Source organism: Sardina pilchardus, chromosome 21 (assembly GCF_963854185.1).
Source record: "Sardina pilchardus chromosome 21, fSarPil1.1, whole genome shotgun sequence".
Classification (NCBI taxonomy): Eukaryota; Metazoa; Chordata; class Actinopteri; order Clupeiformes; family Clupeidae; genus Sardina; species Sardina pilchardus.
The window spans coordinates 22,211,386-22,227,828 of record NC_085014.1 but is presented as its reverse complement, the minus strand read 5'-3'; the positions used below and the strand labels follow the sequence as shown (position 1 = coordinate 22,227,828).

Below are 16,443 nucleotides of genomic sequence, written 5' to 3'. Positions count from 1 at the left end.
AATTATATTCTTTTCATTATATTGAAAATGACTGACTCCAAAAAATGAGGAACTGCGAATGTGTGCATGTGTGTGTGCGTGTGCTTGCGTGTGTGTGTGTGTGTGTGTGCATGTGTGTGCGTATATGTGGATGACACAGACAGTCAGGCAGTCACAGGCATTGTCAGAATTTGACAGCGGGAGATAGAAAGAGAAAGAGAGAGAAAGAGAGAGAATGACAGAGAGACGGTGTGAGAGAGGTGACTCACTCTTATCCACGTGACCATGGGGTCCTTACTCTGCTTTGCGTGGTCACAACATAGGGGAGGAGAGAGAGAAAACTGAGAGAGGGAGAGAGAGAGACGGAAAGAGAGAGCGAGAGGGGGGGTGATAGAGGGAGGGAGAGGGAAAGAGAGCAAGAGAGCAAGAGAGAGGGAGAGAGAGAGAGCAGGGCAGGAGAGAGGAGAGAGGGCCATCTAAGGTGAGTGAAGCCTTGCTTTTTTATTTTCCCTCCAGCATTAGTTCTCTTTATGATACATTTGCATAGCAAAAACAACAAACAAACAACAAAAAAGCAATGCAAAACAGTTTTGCTGGTAACTGTTGAACTCCACATGGCATTCCTATGGAGATTAAGCTCTTTACCCCGGAGTATTGGCCGTATTTATAAAATTCCAAAACAATAATAGGATTACATAAACAAGCAGATGAACTGTTCAGTCCACAGTACTGACAGTTCACTTCCTCTGTAATATTGACGATGGCTATGATCCACAGTCGATACAGATAGTCTTCTTACTGTGGCAGCTGACATTAAAGATATACGGTTAGTGATTTTTGTCATAAACTCATCCTCTTAATTTCATGTACCTTGTGAAATTCGGTCTGTGCGCTAGACTCTTCGATGACCTCTGATAACCCTATTGTTTGAAATCTTACATGACTGATGTGGTGAGTGAAAAGCCTTTTAAAAAAAGGTTCCCATGATTATGAAAGTAGTCGGTGCGGCGGGGAAACGATAGGAGTCGACGTCTCAGTCGTGCACAGCTGCTCAGATGCAGATAGACATAATTCAGCTGTGCTGTTTCCTGTTCTAACTGCTGCCGTGCTTGCAGACAGGCATGGGGTATACGCATACTTGAGATATGTGCGCTTTAGCATGCGTGCTGTGTGAGTGTGTGTGTGTGTGTGTGTGTGTGTGTGTGTTTGTGTCAGCAATTCTCACTCTGTGTTTGTGTGTATGTACTGTATGTGTACTGTATGTGTGTGTCAGCAATTCTCACTCTGTGTTTGTGTGTATGTACTGTATGTGTACTGTATGTGTGTGTCAGCAATTCTCACTCTATGTGTTTGTGTGTATGTACTGTATGTGTTTCCAAATCTGTGTGTATGTTACTGTTTGTGTGTGTGCGTGCATGTGTGAAGTGTTGACTTGTGCCTAGGCGTGAGGGAATAATATTTATGGATACATAAGTGGCTGCAGTGATCTGTAGAGCATTAGGCGCTGGTGTCTGGTTGGAGATGAGGGTTTACCTTTGATGAGGGAGAGCAGGGATGGACTTGTTGACTGAGGGTGGGTGCATTTGACATCCAGTCAGTCTGTCACTGCTGAAAAGCAAAGACAGATAAATTGTGGTGTTAGGTGTATGTGTGTGTGTGTGTGTGTGTGTGTGTGTGTGTGTGTGAGAAAGAGAGAGAGAGAAATACAACAAGAGAGAGGAGAGAGAATTCCAAGATGGATGAGGTACAAGAAAGTTTAGTATTGTATGAAAAACAGCCCATCAGATATTAATTTAATCGCTATTTATTTGCTAAAAATCACATCAAATCAATGAGGAAAACAAAATGTCAAATCTGACCACACAATAACAACCCCTAGGGGATATTTCAGTTATATTATTTGAGCACTTTCTCTACATGTTCAAGTATTGAACTCAGATTGGTTAACATTGTTCAAAGGGCGGGCATTATTCTCCATAAATGGTATTCATTATATTTTCTCTTTATCATCCTCCTGGTAAAGTATGAATATATGCTTGCATAAGTAGAGAGGGGAATAATGCATGCAAGTCATGACTCAGTCAGAAATGTATTGCATCTAACAGGGGAGCTACACCAGACGCGTAACTGAAGCGTTCCATTCGCAACGCGTAAAATCCATTTTAGAACATGGGTCTATTTTTTCCGAAAGTACGCGCCACTGTTGCGTCTGGTGTAGCTACTTCCATTGACTACAGTGACAATTAACTGGTGTGACCGGCTGCAACCTACGCATTGCGAACGGAACGCTTCAGTTACGCATCTGGTGTCGCTCCCTTGTTAGTGTGCAAGCATGTGTGTCCAAGACCTGCAATGTTTCTTTCAGACCTCATTTGTTTCTGTGGTATGTGCGTGTGTGTGTGTGTGTGTGTGTGTGTGTGTGTGTGTGTGTGTGTGTGTGTTTATAGTGGTATGTGTGTGTGTATATCTGTGTTTCTGTGTGGGTGTTCTTAAGTGTGTGTGTGTGTGTGTGAGTGAGAGCGCAAACGTGTGTGTGTGTGTGTGTGTGTGTGTGTGTGTGTGTGAGAAAGAGAGAGAGAGAGAGTGGGAGAGAGCATATGTGTGTGTGTGTGTGTGTGTGTGTGTGTGTGTGTGTGTGTGTGTGTGTGTGTGAGCATGTGTGTGTGTGTGTGTGTGTGTGTGTGTGTGTGAGCATGTGTGTGTGTGTGTGTGTGTGTGTGTGTGTGTGAGAGAGAGAGAGAGAGGGCATGTGTGTATGGTGAGAGGGTTATCTGAAGGACTGTGCTGCTCCAGGCTCTCAGTCACAGCTCATTAGCATGCCTTTGTGGCGCGCGACTCATTAGACAGGGACCGGGTGGTTACCCGGCAACCCAAACATCAGGGCCACCCTTATCAGACCACATTAGAGTGGAACCTCTCCACAAACAGGGACAGGGCACACGAGGGGACGGACACACACATACACAGAGAGGGAGAGGAAGGGAGAGAGAGAGAGAGAGAGAGAGAGAGAGAGAGAGAGGCAGAGAGAGAAAGAAATACAGAGCCACATTGCGATAGAGAGCGAGAGAGAGATAGAGAGAGAGAGAGAGATAGAGACAGACAGAGACTGTGATGAGAGCAAGTCATACTGTGATGGAAAGAGTGGGAGAGAAAGAATCAGACAGACAGAGAGACTCAAACACAGATTAATGTCTTGTGTCTTCTCGTGAATTGATTTGTTGTTTTTGAATCAAAACAGCCAGGCTAACAAAGCAACTCTGAATTGAAATGAGAGACATTAATTGAATTGAGTTCAGCGATAGAGACGGCCACAGACAGACTGCTATTTTATTTCACTCCCATGTTATACTCAGCCAGACGGGCAGTTCATGTCCTATTTGATAAGAACTGACAGGGGGGGTGCAGATGTACATACAGATGCACTTGATAATGTTTGCTTGCTTTTTGTGATGATTATGGGCAATGTGGGTATATTACTAAGTGCCATGATTTGGGGACAGTAGCCAGGCTGTAGGTGACATCTCCATTCTTGAGAGGCAGTTTTGACATTGACGCTGCCTGTTGGTGTCACTTTAGGTGGGGACAGTAGGGATACAGTAAGTAGCTACCAAAGTACTTTTTGCCGTGGCTAATTTTGTTCCCACCACTTGAAAATAACCGGAAAATAAACAGAAAGCCTCTTCATGGCGCTTAATCGGGCGGAGGTAGAGTAGTGGTTAAGAAGCTGAGCTAGCATGGAGTAGCCCAAAAAAGTTGTGAGTTCAATTCCTGGCTTCCATGGTTGTGCCCTTGAGCAAAGCACTTAACCCCAAATTGCTCTGGGAACAATGTAGTCCCTTGGAGTGGGAGTGACATTTGTAAGTCACTTTGGATGAAAAATGTCAGCTAAGTGAATACATGTAAATGGAAATGGAAATGCAACACATTTGTGGCCAACAGATGCAAATTGCGTTCAAATACACACACCTTTTTCTCTGTTGAATTGCTGCCGAGTACTCGTCACACAGGGCTCAAGACACACTCTCCAGTGATATTAGCAGCTAGTCACTGTGATAAACGGTTTGTGGGAAAATGTATGTTGAATTTACATGAAATGTAATCATATTTGATGTGCTGAGTGCAAAGACTGATGTCTGACTAAAAGCTAATCTAATAACTAGGCAAAAAAAATCAATCTGCTCATTGATCTGATACTGTTCATGCACTAGGACTTTGCTTGTTGAATGTTGATAGACTTTGCACTTTGCCTGCCATTCAAATTTAACCTTCAGTGTACATTCCATTAGACAAACCTGAACACGGGGAAAGAAAGAAATTCAACAGTGAATAAAACTATCGATTGTCAATAAAATATTTATGTCAGTCAGCATATATATTTGTAAATTGCTAAGTCATAGAGTGCCTCCATGACATATGAATACATATTTCTACTGTCATCCTTCCTGGTGACATTAATACTGTACAAAACTAATGCAAATTATTTTCCCTTGACATGAAGGCTGACATAAGACATTATGCAAATATTATAATGACCATCAAAATATAGCATAGCTGGTCCTAACAATGACCAAGACAAGAGCTTAAAAGTAAAGGTAGGAAGATCACACAGAAAAATAATATAGGCTACCACGAGTCTTTGGAACTCGGAGTTGGTGCTTCTATGTGTCTCAATTGCGGTTATCATAAATAATCTAATTAATGTGCTCTACACCCTAGTGTACACCCAACTGGGTGCTAAATCCCCCTGTGAGTCAACATGAACTCTAAAGAAAGGATAGCACTCTCAGTTCTTCTTTAAAGCTTTTTTTAATGGCCCCACGGACGTTTCGGGAAAAAGACGCCCTTCTTCTGCGTGATTACAATGATTGTGGCGATTATGATGAAATCGCCATAATCACGGTGAAGAAGGGCGTCTTGCCCGAAACGTCCGTGAGGCCATTAAAAAAGCTTTTTTTTTTTTTTTTTAAATGTTTTAAAAAAAGCCCCGAGAATGACTGATATCAGTCATCACGACTCATTTTCAGCTTTTTTTTTTTAAACAAATCTTTTTGCTCTACTCTGCTGTCTGCTCTAACCGCAGTAGGCTTCAAAATGGCGTCCATTTGCATGAGCTCCACAGCACAAGCACAGACATCACAGTGAGAAGCAACGTCTACATTTACGTTTCTATGTGATGCACAGTACCCAGCACATGTCAAACCAAACTACATGCAAATGATAATGTTCTTCTCACCACTTTTCCAACCACACTGACACCGATGGGCTGCTGATACAGGTACAGTAGGTGGATGGTGGGATGGAATGTGACAATTCCGCACAGACGTTCCAAGCCATGTCCTTCTGAAACAGCATGGAGGAATAATCTGCTAGGTCACACTTCCGTATCTCAGGGTCAGGTCAGACTTTGGGCTATTGGACCACGAGTCTGAAAACCTGACACACACACACACACACACAAACACACACTGAGGAAACACATTTCAACTTTACATTACATACACACATTACATTTATTCATTTAGGGAGACACTTATCAAAAGTGACTTACAAATGTAATTTAGAACAACTTGGGGTTAAGTGCCTTGCTCAAGGGCACAATGGTGGAAGTCAGAACTGAACCCATAATTGTTCAGGTTACTGCAAGGAAACTCTGCAGTACTTTAATGTTTACTCTCGTAAAACATTGTTTGATTGTATCTTTACCAGGCAGGTGAGGACAAAATAGCACAGACAGAGACTAAACCCCTAACAACCCTGAACATTTACTGAACAAATAAAAATAGAAAAAATACTGAAAATACATTACCTTAAACTTGCTAGAAAAAAAGAAGGCAAATTCACGGAGACGGAAATGGAGGAAGGACATCCCTCCCTTCTGATAAAGTGTCAGTCCAAGTGTGAGTATAAATAGGCCACAATCAGCTTTCATGTGTCTTGTGTCAAGGTTGTGGTGACCTACAAGGATTAGCTTTACAAAAGTTTGATTTATAATTCAATCAATCCTGAGATAAGCACAGCGATACATCATCTTTCAATCACCCAGCCCCCCCACACACACACACACAACCACCTCTCTCTCTCTCTCTCTCTCTCTCTCTCTCTCTCTCTCTCTTTCACACACACACACACACACACACAACGTTCACATTAAAAATGCCCTCTATACGCACACAGACAGACACACACACACAACGTTCACATTACAACTATTTCCTCCACACACACACACACACACACACACACACACACACACACACACACACACACACACACACACACAGAACAACTAACAACCAATCTAACATAAACATTCCCTGGCTGATTGCACATCTGATAAATGATCTGATTCCAGACATTTATGAGAAACGCTTATTGGCAATATCAACTGGAAACTTCTCAGAAGTCTTTTCCATCCAAATCTGCACAAAACCAACAAAAGTGAAAGATCGTCATGATGAACAAACGGTCTATATTCTCTAGAAGTTCATAAGGTCATAGTATGGACAAGCCACCAGCCACTGTCCAGTTTTTAGAATAAATTCTTCAGAAATACTCCACACTAAAAAAAAACAGTAAAAGAAACTAGAAGCACTTTGTCCCAGCCACTTCTGTGTACCATTTCAAGCAGTGTTGTATGTGTTTGTGTGTCAGTGAGTATCTGTCTGCGTGTGTGTGTATGTTGGAGTACAAGTGAGAAATGGTTGATGATTTAATCAGTGTGTGTGTGTGTGTGTGTGTGCTGACTGTGACTGTGTAAACATATGCCATTGTTATTCATTTTGTGCATTCTAAAACATGGCCAGTAGATCATTAAGTGTAAGTGACTGTGAACATATGTGCACATGTACAGTCTCTCTGTTTCTACCTCTCTCCATACTGTATATATATACACACACACACGTACATACATAGATATATATGTGTGTGTGTGTGTGTGTGCGTGCGACGTGCGTGCGTACGTATATATATTTTCTTTCTTTCTTTCTCTCTCTCTCACAATCAAATGCAAACACACACACACGCGCACGCACACACACACACACACACACACACACACACACACACACACACACACACACACCCACACGGTTACTAGGAATACATGATACTCTGATTTGGTGTATTTCATTCATATCTTATACCATCATCATCCAGAACAGCTTCCATCATGCACACCGCATAGATTTTTAGTTAGCGTGCACTTTCACAGGAAGTTCAAATAAGACAACGGAACTATAAACGTGGACCACAAAGGTCCTCTCTTATTTTCCACTGTATCTCTTTTCTGTACAGTCACGATCACACACACTCATTTATTCTGTCATGCGGGTTAGACACGAGCATTCAGAATAGAGTGCCCACTTCCTCTGTCTCGTTTCATTTCGATTCCAAAAAGCCCTCCTGGTTGCCTGCCTGTCTGTCTGTCTGTCTGTCTGTCTGTCTGTCTTTGTTCTGCGCAATCACCTCTCTCATCTCCTTCATCTTGCTTGTGTCCAGTGCAGCAATATTCCCAGTGCTCTTCTAAAGTAGTTTAAACCCGCGGTTTCTTTGTCTCTTTGCCAGTGTTGTCTGTGTTTACGTGCGTACAGACACGCACACACAAACCACAAGCCAATATGTTTCTCACCCAAGTGTGCATTATTGCAGGCACACTGATATTAACATACACTCAAATATATTTACACACACACACACACACACACACACACACACACACACACACACACACAGAGCATAGCATAGACTCACACACCCACAGATTTCTTCACATGCATTCACAAAAGCACACACTCATACTCACACACACACATGCACACACACACAGAGGATGGGAAAGTGATCTGGGCCAAGCCACAGTGAGTTTGCGGGATCCATGTAGGGCAAGCAGAGAGCAGGGGGTCTGCCCAGATATGGAGAAGGATGACAGAACAGAGCCAAGAGCCCATTTTTGCTTGACAATGTGTACAATACGCGCTCTCTCTCTCTCTATGTGTGTGTATGTGTGTGTGTGTGTGTGTGTGTGTGTGTGTGTGTGTGTGTGTGTGTTTATGTATGTGTGTGTTTATGTGAGAAAGTGAGTAAGTGATTGAGTGAGTGAGAGCTTGAAAAATCAAAACACATGGCTGGCTTTCGCCTCGTCTAACATGTGCGTGTATTCATACGAGCATTCATGACACATCTGTATGTGAGGATGAGAGTGGGGACGAGCATCATTACATCACACGAGCAACACTACAGCCTGTGGGAATGGTTCCTATGGTACTGTCTTAGATGCTACGGCTATAGTAGAGTATATCTCTGTGTCATTACAATCACAGAGTCCGAAAATAAAAAGCCACCGGCTGGTTATGATATCCGTTACAGTATTTTGTACAGTAATTTCCCGCATATAAGCCGCATTGTGTATATGCCGCAGGAAAGTGTTTTATGCAAGTTAAAAGAAACAAAAACATATTAACACCATATTAACTGCCCCCCCCCCCCCCCCCCCGCCCCGTATTAACCTCATAGCTAATAGTCGAGAAATTACGGTAGAATCCATAGGTTCCATTGTCTAATGTGGTGAGATTGTGCAGTATTTACAGAGAGTATTTAAGTACTGTCTGAAATGATGAGTAGATGTTGGGTTGATGAAGTTAAGCTGCTAGTTATGCGATGCAAAACACTGCTTTTTTGAATTAGCTTGAGTTCTTGACTGTCACTAGTGCTGTGGCAAACATCTGCTCACCAGATTCAGATGAAACACCAGTACAACTGAGCCCTGAAGGACAATGGCCGCAATGAATTTTTGTGTGCTTGCGTGTGTGTGTGTGTGTGTGCGCGCGCGCACGGGTGTGTACAGTATTTGTGTGTGTGTGTGTGTGTGTGTTTAGGGGAAATAAAAGCTTGAATGTCTAAGGTGGTGAAATGGTACTTCTCACAAAACCCACCATCCCATGAAAATATGGAAGTAGCTGATGAACTTTGTATGAGGCCAGATACTTCATTTCATTGAAATCATGATGAGCTCACATTATACAGTAGCTTCCTTCTTTCAAGTCTTATCTGTGGTCCCCAATGGTCACCTTGTGAGAACCGAAAAGGGGAACCTTCATCAGATAGCCTCTAAGGAACAGTTTTGCAGAGGGTCATGGAAAGTCTGTGTTCCTCCTGTTCTTAACCTCAAGTTCCAAGTGAGCCCTAACTTGAGAAATATGATTTGGTTTTGGTTCTCTTCTTTAACTGTGACCCTGCTTGAGTATATGATTGAGCTAACCTTAGCCAGAGCTTGGTCATCTGACACTATAGCTAAACAGGACTAACAGTTAAAATGCATTTTTCTAATATGGGCTGGCCCTGGCAGACAACATGTCTCTTTAGAATGTCACAAGCAAATGTCGACTCTGCAGAGATCTTGAGCATGTACATTTTGTGAATTGCATGTGAAGACTTCCTTCTTTGAGCACCCCTCTCCCCCTCCCCCCTCCCCCTCCTCTGATAAGAGGGCCCGTGATTGGTGGCGTGGGTGATAAGTGGGTCTGATTGGCCGAGGCGGGAGATAAGGCTGAGCACATAGAGGGCTCGCTGTGCTCGATCGCGTTACCTGGAGCTCGTCCCAAACATCCATTTCAGTCTGAAGTAGCGCACACATAAATAGCCCCGCTGACGTACATGCAGGCCGACACACAGACACGCACTGGCACACGCACACACACATTCCAGTGTTCAAAGAACAGCGAACTATTATGACTGAGTGACTAATCTCTTGTTGATCACAGGAGAGCATTTCGTAATCACGGCCTGGATACAGATGATCTAAAGCTCTTCCTTGGAGTCCATTAAGGTGTACACAACTTTTATCAGTTGTGTACATATGACCCATTTCTTGTAAACTGGAAATGCAGATGGAAATCAGCTTTTAGCTAAATCTGGTACAAAGCATCTCTTAATGAGATGAACGCATTTTACACATGGTCCCTGAAAGAAATAAACTACAAAAAAAAGAAGCAAATTATCTAGATTATTTGATCTGACTTGCCATAGGCTGAGGCTTTGAGAAGGGAGGGACACTTTTTTGGAGGGGATTTGAGGCCACTGAGGGACCTCAGCTGTGTCATTACTAAAGTAAGCTGCTGCACTGATTTCTCACCTGATTCTGTGGTGTCTCTTCAGGTTTGACTGGTGCAGTGAGAGTCCATCACCAGAAGAGGGAGCCCCTCTCCAATCTTTCAGCCAGGAGAGGACGTCTCTCGCACCCAGCTGCTCTGTGTGAGATCCTTTCCAAATCAATGGCGGCAACATTATAGTCCACTCATCAAAAAAAGAGAGGGCAAACACAAACCCAGTGCAAACTTTTTACACACCTGATCATGTGGCCTGTGCTGCTATCGGCTGGAGGATGGGCAACAGTGTTCCATTCCTTCTTCTGACCTACAGAGAGGAGATATAAAACGGTAACTCCTCCACATGTGAAAAGGACAAGGAAACAAATCAAACACGTACACAAGTCCTCTCAATATTTACAGTAGGTTACAGTAGGACTCTCCCTTCCTCTGAAAACTCACACCTTAAACACAAACATATATACTCATGTGAATACACACACAATTGCAAACATATAAGTGAATCATAAAGTCACACACACACACACACACACACCTACACCCGCCCACCCACCCACCCACGCACCGCCCCCACACACACACACAAACACACACACACACTTGCAAACATATACGTGAATCACATAAGTACACATACACACACACACACACACACACACACACACACACACACACCCACCAACAAACACACCCACACACACACACCCACCCACCCCGCTCCTCCGGCCCGTGTCCCAGAAGCATGCTGACGGTGGCGCTGCTGGGCGCGGTGCTGGCGCTGCTGGTGGTGCTGACGGTGTGCGGCAACGTGCTGGTGTGCCTGGCCGTGTGCACCACGCGCCGCCTGCGCTGCGTCACCAACTGCTTCATCGTGTCGCTGGCCGTCACCGACCTGCTGCTGGGCGCGCTGGTGCTGCCCTTCTCCGCGCTGCTGGAGGTGCGGGCGGGCGCCTGGCCGCTGGGCGCCGCCTTCTGCAACGTCTACGTCTCGCTGGACGTCATGCTGAGCACGGCGTCCATCCTCAACCTGCTGGCCATCAGCATGGACCGCTACCTGGCCGTGACGGCGCCGCTGCGCTACGCCGCGCTGCTGAGGCCGGCGCGCGTCGGCACGGCGCTGGCCCTCATCTGGCTGGTGTCCGTCTGCCTGTCGTTCGTGCCCATCCACATGGGCTGGAACACGCGGGACGGCAGGGTCCAGAACGTGGGCGCGGGGGTGGACGGCGAGGAGGGCGAGGGCAACGACAGCGTCGACGGCGGCGTGTGCAAGTTCGACCTGAACCCCACCTACGCCGTGGTGGACGCGCTGTGCACCTTCTACCTGCCGCTGCTGGCCATGTGCTGGAGCTACTGCTGCGTGTTCCGTATCGCCAGGGCGCAGGCGCGCCGGATCGTGGCCACGCGGCGCGCGGGGGGCTGCGGCAGTACCCCGGCCGGCCACTGGGGGGTGCTGGCGGTGGCCGTGCGCGAGAACAAGGCCACGGTGACGCTGGCGGCGGTGGTGGGCGCCTTCATCGTCTGCTGGACGCCGTACTTCACCTACTTCACCGTCATGGGCCTGCTGCGGAGCGACATGCGCGGCACCGCCTACTCGGTGGTGCTGTGGCTCGGCTACACCAACTCGGCGCTCAACCCCTTCCTGTACGCCGCGCTCAACCGGGACTTCCGCTCGGCCTACGGGCGGCTCCTGCACTGCCCGAGGCTCAAGCCCCTGCCGATGGACTCCAACGGGGCGGCGGCAGGGGAGGGGAGAAGCTGGGAGGACGGGCCAGTGACTGGACTCAAGCAGTGCTTCAGCAGGGCAGGGTCCGTGCCCAGGGCTATGGTCATGATGCAGGATTTAAATGGGAGTAACAGGCCCCCCCTGGGTAATGGTAAACCCCTGATGATGGACACAGAGATCACTGACTGCAATAACACATTAAGGTGAGAAATGAGGGTGTTAGTGGTGGTGGTGGTGGTAATTGTCTCTAAGTCAAGTTCCTTATCTGTGTCCTTCTCCGAGACTTTACACAAGGCATTACAGGCGTCATGTCAGTGGAGGGCAGAATTCCAGCGATATGCTCTCAGGCCCTGCTGGGAAAGGACTTTCTTCCTTATACAGTATTTATACATGCATGACAGGTCCATTAACACAGCTTATAATCAGTAGTCATTGGACTGATGCTTTAAATAAGGATACAAGGATACAAGGAGGTTTATTTGTCACATGCATGTTCCTTCGCCTGTTGTGTGTGCATATGGGGGGTGGGGGTAGTAGGGAGGGGCAGGATACTGTAAGTGCAAAAAGCATTTAAGTGCATGGGGGGGGGGGTAAGAGTAAGCTCAACAAGCTAAGCCAATGCTGCTACAGTGATCCATAGATACAGTGAGATGCTGTTACAACATTATCTCCGTGTATCTGTGCTGCTGTCCATGACTTCCAGACACCCATAAGCTCACGGTGACCTATTTCCTGCCGACCCCAGCTTGACGCCCGGCCGCTGGACCCGATCCACACCTCCACCCGGCCCCCCGGCGGGAGACGCCAAGCAGGACAAGTGTTTGAGATGGCTGGCAGGTGAGATTTGTTCAGCGAGGTTCATTCAGTGCTTGCTTGTTGAAAGTGTCTTCTAGTGTGTCCGAAAGTGTTGTCTTCTAACGTGCTCTTCGTCTGGACTCTGAACGGGGTCTTCTTCTCAGACCCTCCACAGGTGCAAAGAGGTTGAGGACCACAACGTTGTGTCCGGCCAGCTGCTCAACCAATCACTGGCGGTGTCGCACAGGGACAGCAGAGGACATGCTGCAGAGTGGGGTCAAGGAAATGTTCAAGCCATAAAGCAGCAATCGGCAGCAACTAAGCTTTCCCCTCCAATGACATTCCTACTCTACTGTTATCACTTGAACTCAAACCAGCCGTGTCGTACAACCCCTTGAATTCTTTCTTCCTCGAGTGGCTCTTGACTCGGACGCTGTGATAATGAACCGTTGCCTCATTCAGGCAAGGTGGGTTGAATTTGACCGTGCGCGCCATCTGCCCCCTACTGGTCAAAATCTTTTTTATTATTTTGTTTTTTAATTGTGAGAAGAAAGAGGAAACAAAATGGCAGCTTGCTTGCAGCATATTTGAGGGGTGCACAAGGACAGTATTAAATATAATTTCTATAAAACAAAAATGAGCAACAGTGACTATTTCAGTGTTTTTCTGTTTTCACACACCCTTACAATTTCCACACACCCTAAACCTCATCTTTTCCTGAAGTTCTCTTTTTCTTTGCGATTGCACTGTGGTGCAATATGCCACCGCGCTGTGTTGCAATCTCTTTCCTCTCTGTCATCTCCAACCATTCAACACATTTCTCAGGCCTTCTGCTCTCCTCTCTTTCTCTTTCCCTCGCTCTTTGTCAGCTGGGCACACTGACCCTCGGTACATTAAAACCATTCATCACTGCCTCTTTACCGTCAAATTATCAGCCACTAGCCACTGAATACACACAAGTAAATGCTCTCAAACAGCGACACACTCACTCTGTCCCCAGCTCCCCCTGTGACTCGCTTTTTGTCTGCGTCTGCCACACACACACACACACACACACACACACACACACACATTAACAGACACACACATACACACACTCACACACATTAACAGACACACACATACACACACGCACACACACAGCTCTTCAATAACACACAAATTTCATGGGCTCTTCATGAGCGATCCATCATCTTGGACTGTCATCAGGAAATAAGAGGAGAGATAACACAAGAATAGACACACACACACACAACACACACACACACGACACTCACACACACGACACTCACACACACCTCATCAATCAAAAGTATGATGACCTCAGTAGAGGCCTTGGCAAGAGGAGAACAGAACAGACCAGAGGAAGAGGACTGACTGGAGGAGTGGCTGCGTGCAATCATCACCATCACCACCATCATCATCTTCATCATCTTCTTTTCCTTCTTCTCCTTCCTCCAATACACTTCAGTCCGATATCTGACACATTATCAAAACTAATACTGCAACAGACCAGACCAGACCAGGAGGAGAGAGTGGGACAGAGGACATGTTTATAACGCTGATGAATAAAGCTGATGAAGAGTGTAGAATAAAACACTATGATATGGAGAGGGAAGCCACGGTTAACGGAGCAAGATCATTAGTCATCCCCCCATGGAAAAAAATCATAATAAAAAACCTAATGAGTTAATGTAATTTGGAGAGAGAAATGGTTTGGGGGGTGGTGAGAGACAAAAACAAATAAATAAATATATAAAATCGAGGGAGAAGGAAAGTGGAGGAATGGGTATGAAGACATAGAGAGTAAAGAGTGGAAATTAAAAACATAGCCAATAATAACGAATGAGCCAAATAAGGCACGCAAGATGGCATAGGTTATGAAGAGACATGTGAGACATTGAGGGAATAAGTGACTCCAAAGACAAATAACTAATGATGCACAAAGCCACAATGCAGTTTGAAATCACAGTCTAAGTTTAATGAAAGAAAAATCTACTTTTAACCCTTTGATTGTCTTTGTGTCATAGTGACCCAAAACTATTTTCACACACAACAGCATAGACTCCTAAAATAATAATGTTATTGTTTTAGGAGGTTCATCAATTGGCGAACCTCCTAAAACAATAAAATAAAACAGCATTCATGGTCCCTGTGCTTGATACAGACAAAGACCTCTAAAACACTAAACAGGCCTGGACCATGGTGGACTATGTGGACTATGGGAATAGATGTGTCTCTCCTCACAGGCATGTGCAAATCATGACTAAATCATTTGACGCTGGTCTCATGTGACCGCATAATCTTGTTCCAAAACTCGCCTGGCTTGTTCACATGCTCTCTAGCATATTACGAGCATGCTGCCTCGTCTCTAGAGACGCAGATTCGTGTGGCAAGAAAAACACTTTAACTTTGGGAATGGTGCTACCAGGGCTTTATTTATGCCAGAGCAGGTCGGAGCATGCTCCGCCACCTCCCAGATTTGGACTAGCAAATATTTCTGTGGTAAAGAAAAACCGGAGCAACTCAGATGTGAAGTTTTTTAAAATTTTATCTAAGGTGCCAACATTGTGGGACTAACGTTTCGACGTTACACCGTCTTCATCAGAGTCTGATATTTCTGTGGCTGAATATTTCTGTGGCTATGCCACCTCTTTAATCATAACAGTCTGTAACATTAAATACATTTTGTCTAATACTTGATGCTCTTTTCTCATTGAGTTTCTTTCTCGTAAATTGCTTGTTTGCCAATGTTTGATGCATTTGAAATCAGCTTTTCTAAATCGAAAGAGAGAGAATGAGAGCGACTGAGACGTGAATGCTCAGGTCAGGCATTGCACGCAACGGGACCTAACAGCTACAACTGGCCTATTATAGGCCTAGTCGAGATTAAATAGTCGCCCGTTCTATCAGAATAATAATAATAATAAAAACTTGTCCAGGTGTGGGGTCATGGATAACTAAAGGACATAGAACTGTGAAGGGCATTAGAAGTAAAGAAAGAAGCAAGGAAAATTAGGCTGAGGTCTCTGGATGTCTTGCACAAATAAACTAAAGGTAAACTTACATTTGTTTTCTGCTGTGATGATGATAGTCTTAATAGTTTCGTTATGGTGATCATTAATCACTGATGTCAAGCGCCATAAATTTTCATTGTACTGTATGCATGTGGTTTGTCTAAATAGCTCATTTGGAAGCTCAACATTAGCTCGAAATTAATATTTGCTCAGATTAGGCCAGGTCCATCTATTTAAAAAAAAAAAAAAGCAATAATTAAGTCATTGGTCTAAAAACATGTGACTAATGTTTCAGCACGGTGAGAAGCACGGTTTTGCAGCTTCTTTTTAATATGCACTTTTTCGCCCCTAACCTGCCACAGAGCAGTACCTCTTCATTTACAAATTAAGCACAGGCTGTTCTCCTCCTCATAGGCAAACACGGTGGGGGTTCACTGATGTGTTGGGGTTTTATGTCTTTGTCCATTCCCTGGAACTAAATAGAAGGATGAATGAAAGTAGTGCAATATGAACTGATTTTAAAGTTAAGGCTACTACCATCAGTCAAAAAGCTAAATATTTTAACTAGACAATTATCCAAGGCACTAAGCACGGTCAACTGAGAGGAACGGTTAAAAGAGAATAAATGAAATGCCTTGCCATGGCCTTCCCAGTCTCCAGACTTGAATACAATTGAAAACCTGTCAGACAGTCAGACAAAATGGTAGATCTGGGACAAATATGCCAGGAAGACCGGACTCAAAGTGCACCAGAGAGGATAAGGATTCTGCTCAGTGGGTACACACAGAGATTTAAGGAGGTTATAAAGGCACGGGGAAGTCATATA

General features: G+C 45.0%; 1 protein-coding gene across 2 annotated transcripts; it reads left to right on the top strand.

The window, feature by feature from the left end:
- Positions 1-374: 374 nt before the first annotated feature.
- On the top strand, positions 375-13,664 carry hrh2a (histamine receptor H2a). 2 transcript variants are annotated; one of them, XR_009936814.1, is made up of 4 exons: positions 375-460; positions 10,132-12,008; positions 12,509-12,642; positions 12,765-13,664. XR_009936814.1 is itself a non-coding variant. In XM_062525412.1 (4 exons), the coding sequence occupies exons 2-4, from the start codon at positions 10,825-10,827 to the stop codon at positions 12,788-12,790; spliced, it is 1,302 nt and encodes a 433-aa protein (XP_062381396.1). In that variant the 5' UTR covers positions 375-460; positions 10,132-10,824; the 3' UTR covers positions 12,791-13,664. The 2 variants fall into 2 exon arrangements, 1 of the variants encoding a protein (XP_062381396.1); XM_062525412.1 differs by having other exon boundaries at positions 12,551-12,642.
- The last annotated feature ends 2,779 nt before the right edge of the window (positions 13,665-16,443 follow it).

What these genes read in the sequence shown, in the direction of transcription:
- hrh2a (XM_062525412.1), top strand. Translation starts at nt 10,825, where the DNA reads ATGCTGACGGTGGCGCTGCTGGGCGCGGTGCTGGCGCTGCTGGTGGTG. An exon ending in GACTGCAATAACACATTAAG is followed by an intron (nt 12,009 to 12,550) that starts GTGAGAAATGAG and finishes TGCCGACCCCAG; the next exon opens with CTTGACGCCCGGCCGCTGGA. An exon ending in GTGTTTGAGATGGCTGGCAG is followed by an intron (nt 12,643 to 12,764) that starts GTGAGATTTGTT and finishes TCTTCTTCTCAG; the next exon opens with ACCCTCCACAGGTGCAAAGA.